This window comes from Papilio machaon, chromosome 13 (genome assembly GCF_912999745.1).
Source record: "Papilio machaon chromosome 13, ilPapMach1.1, whole genome shotgun sequence".
NCBI classification, from domain to species: domain Eukaryota; kingdom Metazoa; phylum Arthropoda; class Insecta; order Lepidoptera; family Papilionidae; genus Papilio; species Papilio machaon.
Window position 1 is genome coordinate 8,049,264 of NC_059998.1, and position 22,859 is coordinate 8,072,122.

Sequence of the window (22,859 nt, forward strand, 5' to 3'; positions counted from 1 at the left end):
TCTTCAATAACAACTACAAAAAGTAATAACTACGCATACTTAATTATATTGATACGAAGAATACTGAAACGCTACAAGTTTTCTAAGGCTGAGGCAAGAAATGTTACAGCTGTTAATTACGTATATATTATGTCAGTTATTATGTTTAATGTTTTGCATTACGCGTGCAGATCTGATGACAGTAATGGTATATTTGGTTTAAAAATATTCACGCAATTTGTTTACTTTTCCTTCGACTGTAATACCATCATTTGCGTCCGCATAACAAATCTCTTGGGAAATCGTATAGACGCATGGGTTACAGAATTATATTGCGTTTTTCAAAAATGTGATAAAGGTCATATTGAAGTGGATAATTCTTCTTTGAAAACTGTAATAAGAGATTACGAACAAATGGTTGAAGTTATTAAAAATTATTGTCAAGTTTTTAAACATACGGTAACTATCCACTTTTATAATTACTGAAATTTAATTTAAATGATTAGAAATAATGAAAATTCTTCTTACAGATTCTTCTTACGATTGTCGTTATATTTTTTCAAGTTCTAGTTAATGTCCAATCTATGATCTTGGTGAGTAACTCTTTGATCTAATAGAAAATATTATGTACATGTCTTTATACAGAACTCTAATTATATTACAATCTACATATAGAGTTTATGACATAAATATTTAGACGATTGATATAAAAAATGGTAACATTCACGTATCTTTAACAAAAAAAATTGTCTTTGGGTGATTGACATTTTTACCTTTTTTCATAGGTCAAAGTTTGGACACGGTCTGCCACTTTAGCTTCGTTAGCGTGGGTGAAAAATATAATTTTGCTAAGTTTGTTAAGTATGGAGGCAGAGAATGTTAATCTGAAAATGAAGAACTCTCGAGTTGTCTGTCTGCTACTCAGTGTGAAAGAAGAACCAGATGATCAGTTTTTAGGTTAATATATGAAAAAAAACTATTTCAATGTCTGTAATATTTACACGTGTACAGTTCTTTGCACAGAGACTAACGCGACATTAATTATCGTGTCGTAATAAATTTTCCAATCAGAGATACTCGTGTTTATACAGAGACATTCGATGTACAAGTATAACACTAATTGTACGGTGTTTATGGTGTCGTAGTCTCATTTTACCATAAAAAAGGATAATAAAATTGAGTAATGTGGTGTTTTGTTGCAGATTTATGTTGTTTGTTGCGCCGTCAACGTCAGCAGGCGAATGTGTGGCGCGGAGGACGCGGGCCGCTGCCGCTGGACGCCGCGTTGCTTCCGCGCTTCCTCGCCGTGGTCGCTACATATACTGTTGCCATACTGCAGTTTCACTTCCTGTGAACTAGTGTTACCACAGCTACGTTGTGCGCTTTATGTTATTATTCTTATCTCCTGCATACAAATTAATTATTATTAATCTACTTCAATATGTGGACACAGTTTTTTTGCAGCTGGTACGTAACGTGGTAAAAATAATAATAGGATAGAGGCCTAATTTTGGTCCTCTTTCCCTTCCCATCCTTCTCTAATTAGAAATAGGGACGTACAAGGGGAAATATCCTCTTTCTGTGCGTCCCCTTCTCCATTGATTCAACTCGTTTGCCACCTTTTGGTACAAAAAAAAACACTTCGGTTGAGTCGCTACTAAAGTACAAATACTATCCATTTTGTATATGTTGAACAAATATTCCCTATTTCTCGTTCTGCGAGCAAAAGGAGAAGTGTCAGTGATTTGAATAACTCTTTTAGATGACGTGACTCAAATCCTAATCCATAAATAATATTATTTGCTCCTTACTTGATATAAATTTATTTATTTTGCTACATACTTCTAGGTAAACTATTTTAAACTAGTAATTTTTATTTATTTATAAGTATTGAAGTTTGTTTGCTGCTTTATAAATATATAAACCCAAATGGCAGCAATAATTCTCCATGTTTTTATCTTTACGAGCCATATTTCGTCCTCGCTTATCCCTACTGACCCTTTGGCAGCTCTCTGTATCGAATATCGCTTGAGATATATCGAGGGATGTTTACGCAACATTGGAGCGATTTGTCACTCTTTATCTATTGACTTGCCGATTGTCCTTTGCTCGAGAAATTTTACATATTTTGAAAGTCGTAATATTATTCAGATAAAAAAGATTTTATATTTTATCTTTTTACACAGTTATAAGATGTAAAATATAGGTTAAAGTTAAAAGATAACTTCTAATTCTTCAATACACAGGTTTTTATCAAGAATAGTAATTAATATTATAATGTCATAAGAGTTAAAATATTTACTTTAATGCCATAAGATAGCATTTTCATTTTAATCTTATTTAATCTATTGATTTTCAGTTTCATGATTGATGAAAGCGGCCATAAATTTTTTACGGGGCTAATTTTTAAATAACAAGGCAAATGTTATAAAACTTGTGAGTAATAACATAAAATAGGTTAATATAGCCAAGTGCAAATTTTATAAAAATAATGACACTGTTAAAAATAACATCACATACACTCGCCGTAAAAATAAATAAAATTAGAACTTATGTATTCGTATATCTAGTGTATTGCTTTGTTCGTGTGTATTTGTATGTACTACTCGTATTAGTCGTGTTTAATAAATGTCCATTTAAAATATCATACGCATCTCTAGCTTATTATGTTTTTTATTCTAATGTTCCACATCAATACAGATTCATGATTACTTTTCTTAAATGCCTGATGGATGGATACTTCAACAGCAACTATGTAAAAAGTTGTTTCCACACTATTAGACAAAAATAAAAAGCTGAAATTTGTATTTTATAGGTCAAGTTATAGTGGATTTTAAATATTTACCGAGCCTTTTTATATCGGCAACATCAATCATATCCAGTTTCAGAACTTTCTCGAAGAAAATCCTTTATTCGTTGCTCAGTAATCTTTGAACGAACGCTTTTGTTACAGAAACAACAATTATTTCTACAAGTTTTGTATTACGATAATGTCCAAGTCTTAGTCTTTAGGCTAGATCACTAGCTTTTGTACCTCAAAAGTTCTTGGAACAATACTTTTTTCACGCTTCATTTGCTAAGCTTACACAAACAGCATTAAAACGTGTTTTAAGTTTAGTAAACACAAAGAAAGTTAAAACAAAAACAACAGTAAACACATTAATCATCAATAATAGTAATTTCTGTTCTTGTTCGCTTGATATTCAATTCCCTAATCCTTGATAGTCAGCTGTAGTGGAACGCCTAAAGCTCTACTAAAGCTAGTAATTAGCATGTCAGTGCAGACTGGATAGAAATTAATACACGACAGTTCCATTGACCAATTGTTTTGAGTACTATTGAAATGCGATGCATTATGGTATAATTTGCGTCGCTTTTGTATGCCTCTTGGTTATTCAGCAAATTAACCAAAGAGATATTGGATTGATGCTCTATTATCTATGACTTATGGACTTACATAGAAACATCTGTGATGTAAAGCTTCAATACTTCTGAGATGTTAATAGTATGATGTATTTGGATTCAGTCTTTCTTATTATTAAGGTATTTCTATATGTCTTCTTTTCCACATAAAGGCTACTAATAAGAAATCTTTCTGATGTTTTTTTTTTAATTAAATGCGTATTTTAGCAAGTATTTGTGTAATATCTCTGAAATATCGTAAGAAAATAAATTTATTTTGTTGTAACTTTACAAAATAGAGTATTCCTTGGGGCGAGGCAATCTGTAAAGCTGATAATAAGTGAGGTGTGGGGAAGTGGCGCAAACAGGGGCAATACATCACGGAGGGGAGCCGAGAGTCCAGGTTATGAGGGTCGCAGATATTCTCCCGCTAACGTATATTATATACCTACTGGTATATACTTATTGGATATTACAATTTTCTTATTTAATAGCTATTGTGGAAAATTAAGCACCCCTTTCGTTTATTAATTATTATTTTTTTTTCAATTGTATTTAATATTTACCTTGATTCAAAGATAAATAGGAATGAGGAAAAACATATTTAGGTATATAATTACAATAACAATATTAGTTTATAATTGTTGACATATGTAATATATAAACAAAATAAATAGCTTATGTGGGGAAAGTTATGTTCAATTAATTTCATTCATTCATATATTTATTCAATTTCGAAATGCAACGGACAAAATAATTTTAAGCCATAGGTTTATTTTTATAAATATTACCGTATATTAGATTCGTTCCTGTGAATAAATTTGAACAACATTTTGGTTTCTTTCCCTGTGTATCATATTTCACTTGTAAATGTAATTCTAATGCATTGATTGAATCAGGACATCAAAACCGGTATCCGTGATTCGGAATAATCTTATTTCTATGCATGGAACATGCTCTGCTCTGTGGATGCGAATTCAATAAATTTGGTTGCTTCCGGAATTTTGTACATATCATACATACATATCAGATATGATATGAAAATACTACATTCAGAAATAAATAATGTTGCTGTAAAATACATAATCACCTTTAGAGATTTTACTCGAGACGTTTTTACGTAATGTTTAGAATTATTAAGTGTTACTGTAATTCTCTTCAAAAAGCTGAGACACTAAAAATATGTATTTGGTCAATTGAAATATTTCGGCAATTTGTTAATTATTGTGGAAATTGTTTTAGACGGAATCAAATTGCAAGTATTTAGGAAGCTGCGGGCAACAGCTAGCTTATTACAAAATAATTATTTACTTCGTAACTTCAAATTATTTCAGATCTAATTAACAAAGAAAATTTAGATAGATTCAATAACGTGAAACCTTTAGAAAGAGGGTAGCTGCCAACGAAACAGGAAAGCTATTTAAACTTGGTTGCGTTTAGAATATAACGAAGTTATAACTTTGCGGTCACTTTGGACGTTAACGATACTCGAATTTTCCGTAAGCTTAATTGAATTGAAGTTTCAAATAAACAACGAATTACAATTTTTTCTTTTAAGAATCCGAAACTAATAAAGAGTATTGACAGTCTTATTTTTAGTCCTAATGTTATTTTTAATATCTTACGTAAAATAAATAACCATTCGATGTGCATATGTTTGCTGGAAAGTAAATTTTTTAATTCATAAAGAAAAACATTACCCGAAAATGCTATGTATATGTGGTTTTGTGTTCTGTACATACCTATATAATACACTACTAATATCTATTAGAGCTACGCCATACATCTACTAGTGCTACGCCGTAGCACGTAGCATAAGTAATTGTATAGAGTGGTTGAATGCATTTCAATCGCGATACCTACGAGTGCTTGTATATAATTATTATGTATACAACACTATGTTATGTTATAGTATTGACATAGCCTGTAATTAATGAACATGTTATGTTATCTGATTTAGATTCTTAGAATCGAATGAATCAATCAGGAGTTTCGCTACACAGTTTATAATAAAATATGTTTTTTATACATCTAGAAAAGTATTGTGGAACGAAACCCTAATCGATGTGATTTAATCAAAATTAATTTATGGCGATATTCAACAAAATTGAATGATGGCGTGCGCACTACACGGGAACAAATTATTCTGTGAATTATGATATCAGGTGGCCGAAACTCGTTAGACCCTTTACGTAAAACCTTTTTTTAATTTTTTAAAGTAATAAAAGTGCCATATTTCATTTAACTTTTTCTATTGCGCAATATTTTTTCGTAAAATATGTTCGTAAAAAAGAATAGGTATTTTATGGTCACTAAACTTATTCTCTTTTGGAAAAACAAAATACCAATACGTTTTTATACGATTTTTTTTCCTGTGAAAACTAACGGAAAAGTTTTGGGGTCTATATTTTATATTCTTATTCTTCAATGTTTTCGCTTATGATAAAAGATGTTTGTGAGTTTGGTATTGTTCTTAAAAACTAATCGATCTCGATGGCTGTGGTGTCATTTGATTTGCATTCTTCCTCGGAGTGTCATAAAAGTACTGTCTGATGTACATAGCTTATCATCCATCATTATTCTTTTATACATGCTTTCGCTAATCAAAATGTTCTCAATTAGGTTACTTGCATCCTTCTGTTATAAAAGGTTAAAACTAATAAGAAATAAAATTAAATAACCATTAAAACGTTTTATTTTATACATGTTTATATGATTGCACTTTTCAATATATACGAGGCGAGCAAAAGGCGGAGAGGTCGTTGTGATAAAACACTTTAAAGTCACAACAGTATTTAAACAATATCCAGTGAGAAAGGTACATTAACTATTAAAGAAGAATTTAAGTTATAAAGTAAAATGCATTCTATCACGAGTCCCCGCCGCCCTGGCTCAGTGCCCGCCTCGGCTATATCGACAACTAAGTATATAACATTAGCTCTACTATTTACATGTTACGCAATTACATATGTATATCATGGAAGTATTCATATATCACTATGTGTCTTCGATTTTATATTTACAATTCATCATTGTGTTTACATAAAGAGATACGTTCTAATTAGATAAAACACTTAAAGCTATCAAGAACAATATTTACTAAACAACGAGATGTGAAATTCACAAATTTATATCTATTATATACATTATAATGTAGGTAATCTACACGAATGATAATGTATTTAGAAATTGTCTTTTACTTAATTTACACTACGATTGGTTTTCGTTCTCTCATTTTGCACGAGCAACTTTTCTTCTTAAGATTACTATTATTATTATTTCGATTTGTTCCAACATCGTTTAGTGATTTGGAAGACTCCCATTGCTATAACGACTCGGTTTTTTCATTCATTGCCGGAACAATAACAACTTTATCTCTAGTAATATCACAATTTTTCATTTGTTGCACATTTTCAGAAACAATCTTTTCCTCCTTAACATCTTTCGTTTGATTTCTTTCTTGTATTTTTTCTTTGGAATGTTTCTTTTCATTTAATTTCTCTTTAGAATGTTTTTTATCTTTGATATCTTTTTCTTTTGTTCCGTTAGTTTTATCCTTAAACATCTTTTTTTCTCCTGCATTTTCTTTTACCTGTTTATTTGTTTCATCTTTGTCTAAATTAACACGTCTTAATGTCACCGTTTGTCCGTTTGTTACTATACTAAAGTCAGTAGGATCCGTTTGAGTTTCTTTATCGGAAGAAGGTTCTGTGGGAAGAAAAATGTGATAATATAATTCAAAAGTATTAAACTCTTTTTTTAAAATAACTAATATAAACTATGCTCACTTTTGGATTGTGAGTGAGTAAAGTTTTGTGAAGGCGGTGGTTTTCTACTGTACCGGACTGGCATAATGCTCTGGCGCACATTCCTCTCCGGACGAATCAGTATGATGTATAACTGTAACAACAATTCTCATTGTTCATATCTTAAAAAAACAACATTTATCCGACGTTCTTATGTTTAAAAGGGTCAGAGTGAATGACTATGGCCAAGTTGCCCCTTGATGGGTACTTAAGAGCTTACGAGGATATTTATAAAACTTTCTCAGATATACTTCTTTTTTGAGCGAATACTTAAATTGAGAGTGTTAATTTCTTAATAATTGTCGATGGTATTTACCTTAGGTGAGAAGAGACAGGCGAGTGTGACACTGGCGCTGAGCGAGATGGTGACGGCCATGCTGGTGACGCGCAGCGGGACGTGGCTCGCTGTGCCGAAGTACAGCGGCACGAACGCCAGCCAGATCACGCACGTCGTGTACATCGTGAACCCTGACAAATAGTTACCTGAACTAACTGCCTTATTCAGACTCGTTAACATATCACTAAAGAAATCTTGTAGTAAACGGTTTCACATTCGAAACATACACAACAAGAGACCTTTAGGAAATCCAATTATAAAATTTTTCATTTCCAATTCTGACTTTTAAAAGTAATTTAATAATTCAGTGACCAATTTAACAAATAAAAAATTGCAAAGCCGTTTTTGTGGGTGATACATTTTTCAATTTACCCTTAATTACCAGTCGACAATAACGAAGGTAGAATTAAAGTTTCACGAGCTTTCTGACGAACAGTATAATACAAAAATGCTAAGCACTTTTAAATTTTCCGTCGACTGCAATGCAATCCTTTTTCTAATTTTCAAAAGTACTGAAGTCTTTGTGACCGACAACAAGGTGCATACAATGGAACAATGCCTAATATAATGCAAAGCAAAATTATATTTATATTTTTATAGAAAAGCATAGTGCACGAATGAAGTGAGTTCTTTTTATGAATGAAACGGTCGAGATGCTTAACATTTCATTGTTCCAAAATTGTCATTGGCACTTTTACAAACAGTTTTTTCTGCAATTTTATTTTTCAGTAAAATATTCACCAATATGTTTGCTCTCATTGAAGGCCTCCGGGATCTTCCTGGTGAGGACGGCATAGACGGTGCAGATGACGATGAGCACGATGGGGTAGGAGAAGGCGATCATGTAGGAAGCGTCGACGTAGGAGTCGCATACGAGCATGTTGTCCTCGCGCGTCGGGTAGTGGTGCATTGCGCGCGCCGGAGACACTATCATCCACACCACCACTATTAACACCTACAAAACATTAAATGCATTACAAACAATACACAAACTGTTAATGTAGGTTTTCATTGTGGTGAAACTTGTATTTATACATATTATTGTCTCTGTTGTTATCAAAGAGAATGTAAGAGATAAGAGATAAGAATGTATGCAAGATCTCCTAAATAGACTTTTTTATTGAAATTATAACCAATCAAAAGTTTCTTAAAATTATCGTAAGGTCATATTGTATTAGTTTGAAAAACAAGGAAAGTATTTAACTTACAATCGGGTTTTGATTAATTCTAAAGTTAAACAAAATAATTATAATTACAATCAAAACCGGATTATTGTGTTAAAAGTTGCAATACAAGCAAATTTAATAGTACTTTTTTATTTTAAGCACTTTATAAAGTGAAAAAGCGTTAAACATTTCTTTGTACAGAAGGCTTTTGTTTCATCACATCGTATAATACGTAATCGACATCAAAGAGCGCTTCAGTCAGACAAAACGAAATTCGTTTAAGATCAAAAGATTGTACGAACACTGTGAAAGCAAACGCAACATAATCATTACACGGAAAATGTTTTCTCTTCCATTTGCCGATGTATTCATTAATAAAGCTCTTGTGGCTTAAAATATACCTTTTCCCTGATAAAAAATGCACAGTCATTTAGTAGTTAGCAGCTCCCGGCTCTCGGAACACATTAATCTTGTCATAATCTTTTTAGTTTTTGTCAGGATATTGGAGTAAATTAAGTGAAGGATTTTATGAAATCCAATTTCGGATTAGATTTTTAAAAAAGCGTACTTTAATAGTTATTTTCTTTGCTATTGTTTTTATGCCTGCAAATATTTGGTCTTTCCTTATTTTGACGAAAAAACATAGAGAGGACGAAATTAATTTTTAGAAAGAGAAATGTTAAATTTAGTGTGGTAAAAGATAGTTACTTGTATAGAGACGAGTCCGGCGCAGATGGCGAGCTGTGAGCTGGGCGAGATGAGAATGGGCCGCTTGGCAGAGTGCTTGCTGGCGTTGAAGATGCGTGAGATCCTGTTGGTTTTAGTCAGCAGCGCCGCGTACACCACCGTGAAACAGAAGCCCGTGCCGAATCTGTACAAAAAGAATTGTTTAAATTCATTCGCTTTGAAACGCCTCCGGGAACGTGTGTTTTTTGCAGTGGAGTAGAAAGGTTTTAATTTAGTTTTTCTGTGCGCTTCGGATTTCGTACTATTTTTTAATTGAATTTACGGTGGTCGATAGTTAAAGCACTTTTAAATATTAGGTATTGGACTGGGTGTGAATATGTTAAATGTTTTATTCCTGGATTTCCAAATTAAAATTAAGAACATTTTAAAAAAAAGTCCCTGTAAGTAAATATGGTTAACAATACCCCAGTTACAGGTAGCGTATGGTAATAACGACCTTTGTATAGAACACAGGACGTCGGTGGGGCGGAAGACGAGGGCGAAGGTGACGAGGTAACACATGAGGATGCCGGCCAACAGCACGTAGGAGAGCTCGCGGCCGCTGGCGCGCACCACCGGCGTCGCGCCGTGGCGCACCCACACGCCGCATACGAACCTATACCACCACACAAACAATGTCAAAATTATTCAAGCCGTTTGAGGTCAAGGCAGCCACAACGAAACGGATATTATTTGTACACATTCAAACATAAAATATGTTAAACAACTTTAATGGAAAGGTTTTCATGATTTATAATGTCATATGAAAAATATACTTTTTTATGAAATGAAAATAAATTATTCACAGAAAATATACTTGTATAATTTTTAAAGCAATTTTGATGCAGAACCGCAAGAACCTGTGAGGTTAATGTAGCTCACAGTCGCCACTCTCAGAATCTCGAGGCGGTCGAGTTTTCAAAGAAAATCTTAAGTGCTTGCGCTTTTTAGAAGAACATTTTATGTTATACAAGTATTTTGCTTTTCCTACTTCTTGCATCATTCTCCATTTTTTCTCAGATCAAAACATATAGGAAAAGAATATGTATTACTACATTTGGTACGAGTATAGGAGACGTGATTTTCTACATACGCGGTGAGCAGTATCCCTAGGGAGGAGAAGGACATGGCGCCGATGGCCCAGGCGGAGTCGGGGCGCAGATATAGCTCGGGTATGGGCTGGCAGCGCGTGCGCGCCGCGTCCGGCAGCGTGCCGCGCTCGCACACTACGCACGCCGTCTCCACCAACGGAGAGCGGATCTGATAACAAACGGTTTAGTGTTAACATCTAACGTCCATTGTAATAAATTCATTGAACTCTGAATTCCAACTAACTCAATCAACTCTAACGAACCTCGTACTGTGTGCAGTTGAAGCAGTGCCAGCAGCAACTCTCGCCCTCGACGTACTGCTTGGCCTGGCCCAGCTCGCACTCCGCGCTGCACACAGACTCCGGTGGCCGCCGCTCGCCCCACTTGAACTGAATCTCTGAACCAAATACAAAAATAATTTGGGACCCATATGACAAAGCTTCGTGGCATAAAAGCCTTTTAGATTACGTTTGGCGTCGGATCTAGTAATGCAACGTGGTAAACGTAATATAACTTTTAACTTTTCTGGTCCTTCGAGCAGGGTTAAATTTACCGTCGGAGGTTTCAAATTTATAGCAGGTGTCAAATATATACGTACCATCGATGTTTAGTTGCAGCACTCCGTCAAGGTAGTGTCCAACCTTGACCCAGCGGTAGGTGCCGCGCGCCACCTGCTTGAAGTGCAGGATGTTGTAGCGCGCGGGGCCGTCGCCGTTGGCGTCGAAGTGGAATTCGTCGCCGCTAATACCTAAATTCAATTGACAAACTGTAGTAAACGACTATAATTAACAAATATGCTAATATACCAATAGCTTGTAAAAAATAAAATTAAAATTTATTTTGGAAATTAATTGCGAAGTGATGGTGCTTACCAGTGAAGTTGACTTTCCGCAGGTAGGACAGCAGCTCTGCGCCGCTAGCGGGCCGCATGGCATCGCACAATCCCCGCCGGCCCCCACAAACAGCCAGGTGCATGTCCCTACACATGCAATAAGCGCAATGCGCCTCATGTTGCGTCTTTTTTGATGACACTAATAACTATGAAGATAATGACATAGTCTAACCGTATAGCGTATGCAAAGGCGAGCACGGCGTCGGAGACGAACTGCAGCTGTCGCTCGAACTTTGTGTTGTCGTGTGTGAGTCGCTCGCTGCCGGAGCAGTTGCGCGCGTAGTGCCCGTTGTAAGGCGTGCGTGGCCCGCCCGGGTAGCGGCACTGGAAGTGCGCCTCCCAGAATTCTGATACATACGTCACCATAATTAATATGGAACGGGACTTTACTAATGATAGTAAGCCGTTTAAGAGCTGGAATACGCAATCGAATGATGCAAATGATATAATGGTCTTTTACCTATAAACCAGGGATTCCTCTTATTATTCTTAACGTTGAGTCCGAGAAAGTACTCCTTGAAGCCGGTGACGTCGTTGGCCTGCGGCTGCACGCTGATGGTGCCCTCGACGGCGCGCTCGTTGCCGTCGGAAACGAGGGCGCGCGCGCTCCAGCCGTCCGAGCCTATCCAGCTGAAGGCACCGGTCGCGTTGACGCGCTCCACTGCGCGCATCACGCCCGCCACCTCTTGGTCAGACCCGAAGATTATCGCTCCTGGTTACAAACAATCGTTCCTCGTTTGTAATTTCGTCGTGCGTGAAAATAAAAATTCCCGAGCCTGAAATTTTACTTCGTTGGTCCTAAGTTAAATCCAATGGATTTTTAACAATTAATTTACATTAAGTACACAATCTAGTAAAAATAATCACAGCAGCTAAAATGTTGTAAACGAAAAATGAACTATTCGGGTTCAATATTACGATATATAATTGATGGATAAAAGGTCACTTTGATTATTTTCAATATTGCGTGGGCCTCGGGGCTTATCGGGGCTCCCAGTTGCGCGGCGTGGCGTAGCAGATGTGACACAAGAAACAATTTCTCGGTAAAGTGCCCGCTCAAATTGAATCCTCCGCCTCGTCTATAACCAATGATTGCCATTTAGCGACAAAGCACTGAACACATTTAGATGAATTATTTGATCAGATAGCTCCAACAAGCCAACCGTTCTACCCAACACTGATGTCAGGGCCTCCATTTTATAAATACTGATGATTTGCGTACTTGAATTTCTATAAAATATTTCTGGTATTACAACAACCACGATACCTACTGCTGTTATGGGTTGACAATCTGTTTAAGTGCTTGATCAAGTGGCGGGCGCGGGCGCGGGTACGATCGACCAGTTCAAACCTGTTAAACTTACTTGACATGGCGAGTAAGTGTCCGAACTCCACAGCTAGATAATTGCAAGCACTCATACAACCTGATACGTATGTTAGGAACACGACTGCGCCCGCCAGTTTATATTTATTTATTTTATTTATTTAGTACATAAAAAAGAACAAACTTAGCCTAGGATTACATGTTTCTACCTCTATAATAACTTAAGGTAGGTATGTTATTTATATTAACTAATCATACATAAAATGAAACAATGATGTAGGCAAATTTGTTACATAGCAAATTATTCAGCTGCCCTCCGTACTAGTATAAAAGTGTATTACGGCAGGGCAGTGAACAAGCACTAATAGGTAAACGGGGGTTTATAGAAAAAAGTAGAGATGGAAATAGTACAATGTAGACCTTTGCCAACAAACTACACATAATGTAAGCAACGTAAGTAAGCGTAACAGCGTTACTTCACGCTGAGCTTATTCAGCAGACTTTGCGACTTTCTCTGCCATTGTTGTAAGCTTAATTTTAGTTTAGTTTTACATATATTCAATTATGTATAACACAATAATATTCCTGTTGAAAATTGAATTTGTTTAGAGGTAATTTCTTTCAGATTTTCCCTTATTAGAAAAGAATTACCCAGTCAAAAGCGGAATGTAATTTAATTTGGGAGAGTAGCTCCGAACCTGCCTTTTTATTTGAAGGTAAATTAGGTTTTATTTGTTTATTCTCGAAACGGCGGCTGTGTAAGCTAAACTCCTTTATGACCTTATTGACGTCTCTAATTAAATTCTTTGTTTAACAAAGTGACACCTCCATACTTGACGGTCTCGTTTTAATTACATTATCAATTGCCTCTACTTGAAATCGATTTAAATTTTTCAAATAAATTTAAACAAGCTAATACTTTTAGGATAAGATTTTTAATACTTGTAATATTCATAAAACTAATAATGTGGTGACAGGTTGGCTGCCAGCTGTAAAAAAATTAATCCAAAACTCTAAGTTTTATATAACCCACGTGAGTGGGATAAGGCCTGGACTGTGATGAATAATGTTGAGTAATACATTTTACTTTGCTGTGAATCGATCCATTGATGAAACTAGGAGAAGATACTCAAGAGAAAAACTTCACATTTTCAGTTAAAAAATTCTATTTAAGCCAGTTCACCGACCTCTAGCCCTGGGCTTGGTGAGCAATTTCTGCACAATGTTGTCGTAGGCGGTTTCTGTGGCGACGCCCGAGTCCTTGGCCAGCTTCTCCTTCACCGCTATGCAGATGCCATTCCTCGCCAGCAGTGCTTCGAGCTCCTCGAACGCCTGGTGAGGGAGTCAAGGTTAGGCTCATGATGCAACTTGATCTACTTGAAACTAATAAGGATCCTAAGTTCGAGATATTCAAGTTATGGATTTTTATAATAATTATATTCTAGTGTCAACTTTACGAATTATAACCATTACTAGCTGTCACCCGCGACTCCGTCCGCGCGCAGTTAAAAAAAACTAAATGGGGGGGGGGGGTATGAAAAATAGATTTTGGCCGATTCTCAGACCTACTGAATATGCTCACAAAATTTCATGAGAATCGGCGAAGCTGTTTCGCAGGAGTTTAACCACAAACACCGCGACATGAGAATTTAATATATTAGGTCCTTACATATGAAATTGGCGTTTTTCGTACTGGCCACTTTAATCACGAATTTCTCCTCTTTGGTAAGGAATTCCAAATTCAAATTTGTACAGCTATAGACTCATGTATTTGTGGTTCGATGACCGTCATTCATTTGTTTTTTTTCTTCTGTTTTTTTCTGTTTGCGTCACTCATTTTACAAAATGGAAAACTTAAAATATCGCATTATTTACGAGTACGAGTTCCGCCGTGGCACTAGTGCTGCGGAAACGACTCGAAGGGTGAATGATGTGTATGGCGGTCGTGTTGCAAAAGAAAACACAGTTCGTTTTTGGTTCCAACGTTTTCGTTCTGGAAATTTCGATCTGCAGAACAAGCCCCGTGGACGGCCTGAGACTCAAGTTGATAATGAAGAGTTGAAGGCTATTGTGGAAGCGGATCCATCGCAAACCACGTCCGAGTTAGCTGCAGGCTGCGATGTTAGTGATAAAACTGTTTTAATTCACTTGAAGCAAATTGGGAAGATTAAAAAGCTTGAAAGGTGGGTACCTCACGAATTGACTCAAGCAAACCGGCAAACGCGCGTCGACTGTTGCGTTACATTACTAAACCGGCACAATAATGAAGGTATTTTAAACCGAATCATTACCTGTGATGAAAAATGGGTTCTTTACGATAATCGGAAGCGCTCAGCGCAATGGTTGGATCCTGGCCAGCCAGCCAAATCCTGCCCCAAGCGAAAATTAACCCCAAAAAAGTTACTTGTAAGCGTTCGGTGGACTAGTGCCGGTATTGTTCATTACAGTTTTCTCAAATCTGGCCAGACTATTACGGCTGATGTCTATTGTCAGCAATTGCAAACCATGATGGAAAAGCTAGCGGCTAAACAACCTAGGCTGGTCAATCGCTCCACGCCACTGCTGCTTCACGACAACGCTAGACCACACACTGCGCAACAGACGGCTACTAAATTAGAAGAGCTTCAATTGGAAAGTCTAAGACATCCTCCGTACTCCCCGGACCTTGCTCCAACAGATTACCATTTTTTTCGAAATTTGGATAACTTCTTGCAAGGGAAAAAATTCAACTCCGATGGGGCAGTCCAAATCGCCTTCAAAGATTTTATTGATTCCCGTCCGACTGGTTTTTTTAGTAAAGGGATCAATGAACTACCTATGAGATGGCAAAAGTGCATAGAAAATAATGGTTCATACTTTGATTAATTAAATATATTATATTAAAAAAATATTCGACTTTTTGTTCCTCCCATACAAAACGCCAATTTCATATGTAAGGACCAATATTAGATATTCGGTGAAACAATAAACAAAACACGATGTGCAATAGCAGTGCTATATGAGATTAGTTATTATATCGATAAATTGTCAGAAACATCTCAAGCAACTTGACTGTCGAAGGAAGCGGAGCGTCTGCAGCTAACTACTCCTCTAATTAAACTTGTTCAGCAAACAAACATGACGTGTGGTAGATTGTCGTTCTACTGTGACTGCACACAGAAGATGAAATTCCACACGACGTCTTTGTGCATAACAGGTTTATGTGATTTGATTAATTAAGCTGCAAACCATTCTACCTCAAAACTGAGTACAAATATCTGTAAGTATATATGTACATGTACTGTATAATAAACATTAAATTCCATCATATATTCATACAAGGTAATTGATACGTTATATTCAGAAAAGACATATTTGGTACGGAGCCATTTATTGTTGTATATAGTGGCAAAAACTATGAAATATGATTGTGACCTTGATGCCGTAGCTAGACTCTTCGTAGATGATGGATACATAGCTCCAGCCGAGCTGCTTGACGATCTCCACCATCGCCTTGACCTGGTGCAGGTCACTGGGGATGGTGCGCGTAAAGTACTCGAATCTCGCCTTGTTCGACAGTTCCGGGGACGTCGAGAAGAATGACACCTATCGAAAAAAAAATAATTAAAAAACCGGTCTTAACTACATGCAGAGCGCCATCTGTCATCAAATGTAGCACAATACCTGTGGTATCTTGAAGAGGCGCAGCAGGTTGGCGACCTGCACGGAGGTTACACTGGAGGCGGCGCCCACCACGCCGGAGATGACCTTACGTACCGCAGTAGCGTTGCACGCGTACTCCGCATCGTCTATGTTGCTGATTGACCCTGGTAACAACGTACGTCTTATGCCCGAAACCTTATAAAAACTTTGCTTTCACAAGTAGTTCTCTTTATAAGAAGCCATTTTTTAGGCAACTGATAGGGTATATACTTTATTTCGGTGATATATTTACTTGATGTGATTTGATTCACTTTATTCCATAGAAAGTAGCAAATGAATAGCGCAGGGAACAAGGAAATTGTAGTTTTGTTAAATGTTTGTTATTAAGTTGTCAGAATTGTAACACAATAACACTAAAACCGTTGACATGGCTAAACGTTGAGCGAAAATAAAGTAGCCTTGAGGGAGTAATAAACGTTAACTGTTATTAGTTTTGGACGACAATAAACTCTATTGAGCCATGCGGAACCCTTGCTTTCTGTCCTCACTTAAATTTTCTGTGTTCTATCAATATCTCTAAATAAAGGAAGAAATTATAATAAAAATACGCCAGCTTGAGTAACACTACAAAATTTTGTATTTAAAATGTAGACAATTGAAAATAAAAATAATAATGTAAAAAAATCCACACTGTAGTAGTAAGTGTTAGAAAACCTACCCTTAATAAAGTCAACAGCCATTTCCAATCCGTACGTATCTCTATCACAGTCGTCAAGGACGTGCGCGCCGAGTGTAACACCCGGGATGAGCTTGAGCTTGTTGTTGACAATGTCAAGCGTGTACAGCATGGTTTCCAGTGCTTGCACGCCTCCCTGCGGCATCACCGGCCCGCACGTCAGGTTGTCGGATCTCTCGTGCACCATCATCAGTCCGCCCAGAACCAGATCCCCCTCTATCACAGCTTCGCGCTTGATCGGCCAATGCTGGTGCTTCTTGTCCTTCAACTCTCCTACATCACTGGGCATTTGACTCCAGTCATTCTTTTTATCGTTAACATAAGACTCGAAATTTAATATTTCCCTATCTAAGAATTCGTTGAAGGTAAAAGGATCGTAGTGAGGAAGGAAATCTAACGCATTATCGTTGTAATGTTGAGTGACGGGTGCGTCTGTCTGCTTGTGTCTATGCCTGTGGTGGTGCCTGCCGGGGTCCAGGTGGAGGTCCAGGCGATCTGTGGCGGAGGCCCTCATGTGCGTCAGGCGCACGACGAGCAGCAGGGTCACGGTCGCCAGCCACCACCGGCCGGCAAGCATCGTACACCACGCTTTTCATGCCATCCTCACCGAATGATGCCATGAGGACATACGACGAGGCATCGTTGAAACTGCAAAAGAAAAGAAAAACTAAGATAATGCAAATTTTATCACTGTTACCTTGGTAACCTAGTACTTATAGTAAAAGTTTTAAAGGAATTTAACAAGGATATATTAGATCAATTGGTGAATGAATTCGAACTACTCATAAAAATACAGTTTCAATGTTTGCAGAACAATTTTTCATGAATATTTTTTCACGTTTGAACACAATTGAATGGAGTTTATTACATATGCTGGAAAAAAAATTGTTTTATTTATACTTTGATCTGTCAGGCGAAATAATTATGAGGAACAAAGAAAAAATAACAACCATGACTCGGCCAAAGCAATAAAGTGTTTGTTAATTCCAAACATAGTCTTATCATTCTATAACTTAATTGAATTAGTCGTAACAAAAATTATAGACTAGATTTATTTAGTAAGTAAGAAAATACGAATTAAAAATTAATTTAAATGTTTGAATCAAAACAGTTTTATCTTAAATGTAGGTCATAGAGCGAGATGAAATGAGAGCAAGCACTTAACTGACTCTTACAATAGTTGATACAGATCACGACAGAGATGGATAACAGAAACTCATTCCGATCCAATTAGGTTCCATCTCAACACTAACAAATGGAGAATAGAATTCATGGAATACTGGAATAGTGAATGAATACTTGATTTCAGAAATTCTACTAGTTAAACATTATAATTCTAATCTCACATTGTTTCTTACAAATACGTATAAAATATGGAGTGGACAATTTATTATGAAATATAAATTCCTGAAGAATATAATATTATAAATAGATTCTGATAAAGTGAAAATTATTTCATAATTATTATTATTTTGCAGCATAGAAAATAATATTCAACGACTAAGTAAAATACTTACTTGAATATTAGCACAAATTCAAGTTACTTTAAACGTTTTAGTTTTTAAGCTGGCTCTTGAAGAGCTTCACCTGTCTTTCAGTGGCAATAAACAAGAGGCTCATTGAAAGTTGTTTCATAGTAAATCTGTGTTGAATGGACGCGTGACTTGCTGTGGCTTGCAGTGGCTTGCAGTGGCTTGCAGTGGCTTGCAGTGGCTTGCAGTGGCTTGCAGTGGCTTGCAGTGGCTTGCAGTGGCTTGGTTAACCTTGACTTGGCTTGACGCCAACAACTAAATGTTGCTTTCCTCGCTAAATAGACAGTGTACTTGACTCACTTAACATAGACCTTGTCTGTTACATCGGGAAATTAACTTTAATTGTAAGCTAAACTTCCATAATGGAAACTGGGTTCGAAGTATATATGACAACGTAAAAATAGCAACTTTAAATGAAATTTTTGGTTTATATTATGTATAAATTTCAGGAGATGTTATTTGAAAACATTATAGCTTTGTGGTTTTACTTTTAAATAAAATGGACGGAGAAAATCTGTATAATCATTTTACAGCAATATTCAGTATCATAGAGGAGAAGCAATTTGTAAGGCTTTCCATAATTAAAGGCGGACACAGCGACTAAATAAATAGGGAATTATACTAAATAGTAAGTATACTCAAAAATCCAGCAAATTCTAATGCCTCTCATTATTTAAATTTTTGTTATCTTTTTAAAATGATGTCAGATTTTTATTCAGCCGCAGTTAACTAAGGTATCGCCTTCATTCCATTTGATTCGAGGCGATTTACATTTTTATTGGAAGCTAATTGTGTATTTCTCCAATGAATATAAATTATGATGGAATACTCGTATTATTGGATCGTACATTTATAATGATTGTATAATGACCTTCTTCTTTAGTCTGTCCATAACGTTTTAGATACTTTTAATCTTTGTTTAGTTGGTAAAAAAAGTATCTATCCGCAAACTAGCAGCCTAGTTTGTAGGCAGATTGTTAGAGCGTCATACACGGTCGGAGGAGTACCAGCTACATTTGAGTGCCGGATTGCAGTTAATTGGTTGCTGCTATTGGAGGACGTATGCTCAACATCAGAGTGTACACATAGAAAAAGCCACTGTTACCTACAAAAATGTTTTCCGCTTTCATCGAAATAAAATAACTCTCACGTGAGCTTTTGAATTTTACAATTCACTATAAACAAGTACTTATTTATTAACAGGTAAAAAGTATTGCTAATACGCTCTTTGTAAAACAATGTCAACGATATACATTTCAAAATTGAAATAAAGAACCAGTTCTTTGTTTCTTAAATATATTTTAATGTTTAATAATCGAATCATTAAATAAGTAAAGCCTCTTGGCAGAGTAGGAGATCTTTAATTTCTATTTAGGTATTCATTGTTAAAAGACATTTGTTTGAAACGAACAAGTTCAAAGTTTAATGTGATGGAAGCCGCTCGCCGCTCGCCGCTCGCCGCTCGCCAGAATAACTTCCCTTTTAATTAAAACGAGCGCGTAAGCAAAATTAAGGAAAATTTGCAACACTCGCTAAAGAAGCTAATTTTAATAGCTGTCCCTAAATCGGTCTCTTAATTACACGATATGAATATTTGGCTGGAGAATATTTAGCACAGATTGTGTTTACGTCCAATTACCCTCTTGTGCGGACCTGATATACGAATTTAAACATTATACGAAGGACTCTAAGTATTAAGTATTCAACTGTCTAATGATTTATTCAAGTGATTTGGTATTTGTGAAAAATCTTACAATTTAGTCTGAAATTAAGTCAATTGTATAATATAAGATAGACAGATAAATGATATTAGAAAATCCTTCCATCGAATATCAACATCGATAAAAAAATTTAGACATCGATTTTTTTTTCCAGGTCAAAGGTTAAACGAGCAATGTTTTTGTGACATTTTAGTGACCATAACAAAACACATAAATATCTCGATTGCTAAAAAACTGAGCGATAAAATAGTTTTACGATCAGAGAAGATATTGTATAGCGTTTGTTGAATTCTATTGTTTTGTTGATAGACAAATAAATATGAATAGCGACCAATGTTACTATGCCTTTTGATACATTTGAGGTAGATAGAGAAAGATACCTATCTCTACGAGCATTCTTAAAATCATGTTATCTAGTCTAGACTTATAAATGTAAAAGAACTTTGAGAGGTGTATTTACTCAATAAAAAAATAAGTATTAGATACTTATGTCCTACATAAGTGATAATATATAGCCTTAAAAGATTATGTAAAGTTACTTTCAAAGGTTGATTGGGTGAGGAAATCTTTTCATACTATGATAGATGGAAACCGTAAAAGCTCTATGCATAAAGTTTGTTCGTGGGCGCGACGACCACTTCCGGCACAGACTGAAGTATTGATTCTGGCGTTATCAATTTATTACTCCAAGAATATTCCTCTGTCTACAATATGACAAACTGTAACGTGTTTCAATGATGTACACAACGGTGATATTTATTTAGTAAAACTTTATTCTAACCTGGCCTGTTTACAATATTAAAAAATACAAAGAAGAACGAAAGGAAAAGATTTATATAGATAAGTATGAATTATTCGGCGGCAAACATATTAAAATGTAATAAAAACAGTTAAATATATATAAGTCAATATGTATAGGTATATAAGAGTTTGTTTATCGCGCGCTGGCGATAAATCAAACGGCTAAATGTATTTGTAATGCGAGTATTGGCGAATGGCGAATGGCGAATGGCGCGTACGCTGAGTCGTATCTGGCGTTATAACGCCTCGTTTAGCGCCAAAATCGACACTAGAAATGCTTAACCATATTCAGCCAGACGGCATTGCTTTCACATTTCTTACATCTATTCTACCTTTATCTGGGTCACTTAATGCTGCTTATAGAATCTCTAGAATTTCATGTGTGGAAAATAATACTGAGTATTATTTTATCAAGAGTATTAAAGTAGGTACTTTTATAGGTTGTAGGAGAAACTTAATTTTTTTTTCGTAGAAAAGGTGTATAAGCTCATTTATATTATTTATTTTTTGTCTCAGATTTTCGCAAGTATTTTATAATAGAATTGTAGCTAAGCGTAGGTTTTTATGGTATTAAATAAGTCGCACGATTTCATATTTATTTTACATATTTGCGTGTCAAATTTATACTGGTGTAGTTACGTAATACTTTGAACTTTATGCTTACAATTCATAAAAGTAAGCTCTCTTGGGAGGAGAGCTTATAGCTTTCAAAGCTTTTTACTTTTATTGCTTCCGTGGAGCTGAAATCAATAGCCACGGTTGTATTTAGTATCTTATTTCATAAATCAGACGTATTTAGTACGACTGAGGACGAACAAATATAGTACTTAGGTACCTAATTAATTTAACTTTATATATTTGTCGAAATTATAGCCACAAAAATATTACTAGAAATTTTGTTTGTTAAATGAATGTAAAGAGAATTGTTAAATCCAATAATTGTATGTTTCTTCAAATAAATGTATATCTGGCTCTTGTATTGACTGGAATCAGACTTTCTTCGAAACATGTTTTGAAATAATAATGTACTGGATCGTAAATTTACTTAACAAATTTTTCTGAATACAATTTCAATATATTATGTATATAATAAAATGGTATATTATGTACAAGTAAATGTTTTAGTTAAGACCTACCAAATCATTTTTTTTCAAACCAGTAATTTTTACTATGTTTATAGTAAATAATAAACAGTACAACAACAATTGAACATTACTACAACTTATTCTAACGCTTCGTTCACAATGTAATTAATGTAAGCTAATGAAATGGTCCATACATACATACATACACATAAAATACATTAAAGGAATGTCGTCAGTTAATTACAAGTGAGTTAATGCGTGTACCTCCACCCCCACCCCCACCCCACGCACACACTACGGGATATAAATTAAAGCGCTTAGCAACGATATGGAGACATTTCCTTCAATTATATTCTTACCCTTATTAAATCCATTTAATTACTATACATTTTTTGCTATTTAACATAGTTTGAGGAATTAAGCCTCTATATAATCCAGATTTCCAGCTCGTGTGACCTCACCTCTTTCTTTCTACCGATCATCATCTTATCTGATTAAAAGCTAGTAGCTTATCCATACTCATCTTACAGTTAAACACATCTCTTTTACATAATTTCAGATTTCTCATTTTAAATTTCCGATAGCCACGACACGAAATAATAACATTTATAAATGTAAA

At 35.6% G+C, this 22,859-nt stretch overlaps 1 protein-coding gene across 1 annotated transcript; it reads right to left on the bottom strand.

The window, feature by feature from the left end:
* Positions 1–1,349: 1,349 nt before the first annotated feature.
* LOC106709167 (metabotropic glutamate receptor 2) lies at positions 1,350–17,739 on the bottom strand. The gene is made up of 17 exons (XM_045680728.1): positions 17,084–17,739; positions 16,387–16,529; positions 16,138–16,308; positions 13,911–14,055; positions 11,860–12,111; positions 11,572–11,746; positions 11,380–11,486; positions 11,106–11,255; positions 10,771–10,904; positions 10,510–10,676; positions 9,874–10,032; positions 9,399–9,561; positions 8,266–8,479; positions 7,504–7,655; positions 7,170–7,281; positions 6,901–7,089; positions 1,350–1,384 (listed from the first exon to the last, which is right to left on the bottom strand). The coding sequence occupies exons 1-17, from the start codon at positions 17,676–17,678 to the stop codon at positions 1,350–1,352; spliced, it is 3,063 nt and encodes a 1,020-aa protein (XP_045536684.1). The 5' UTR covers positions 17,679–17,739.
* Positions 17,740–22,859: the final 5,120 nt, after the last annotated feature.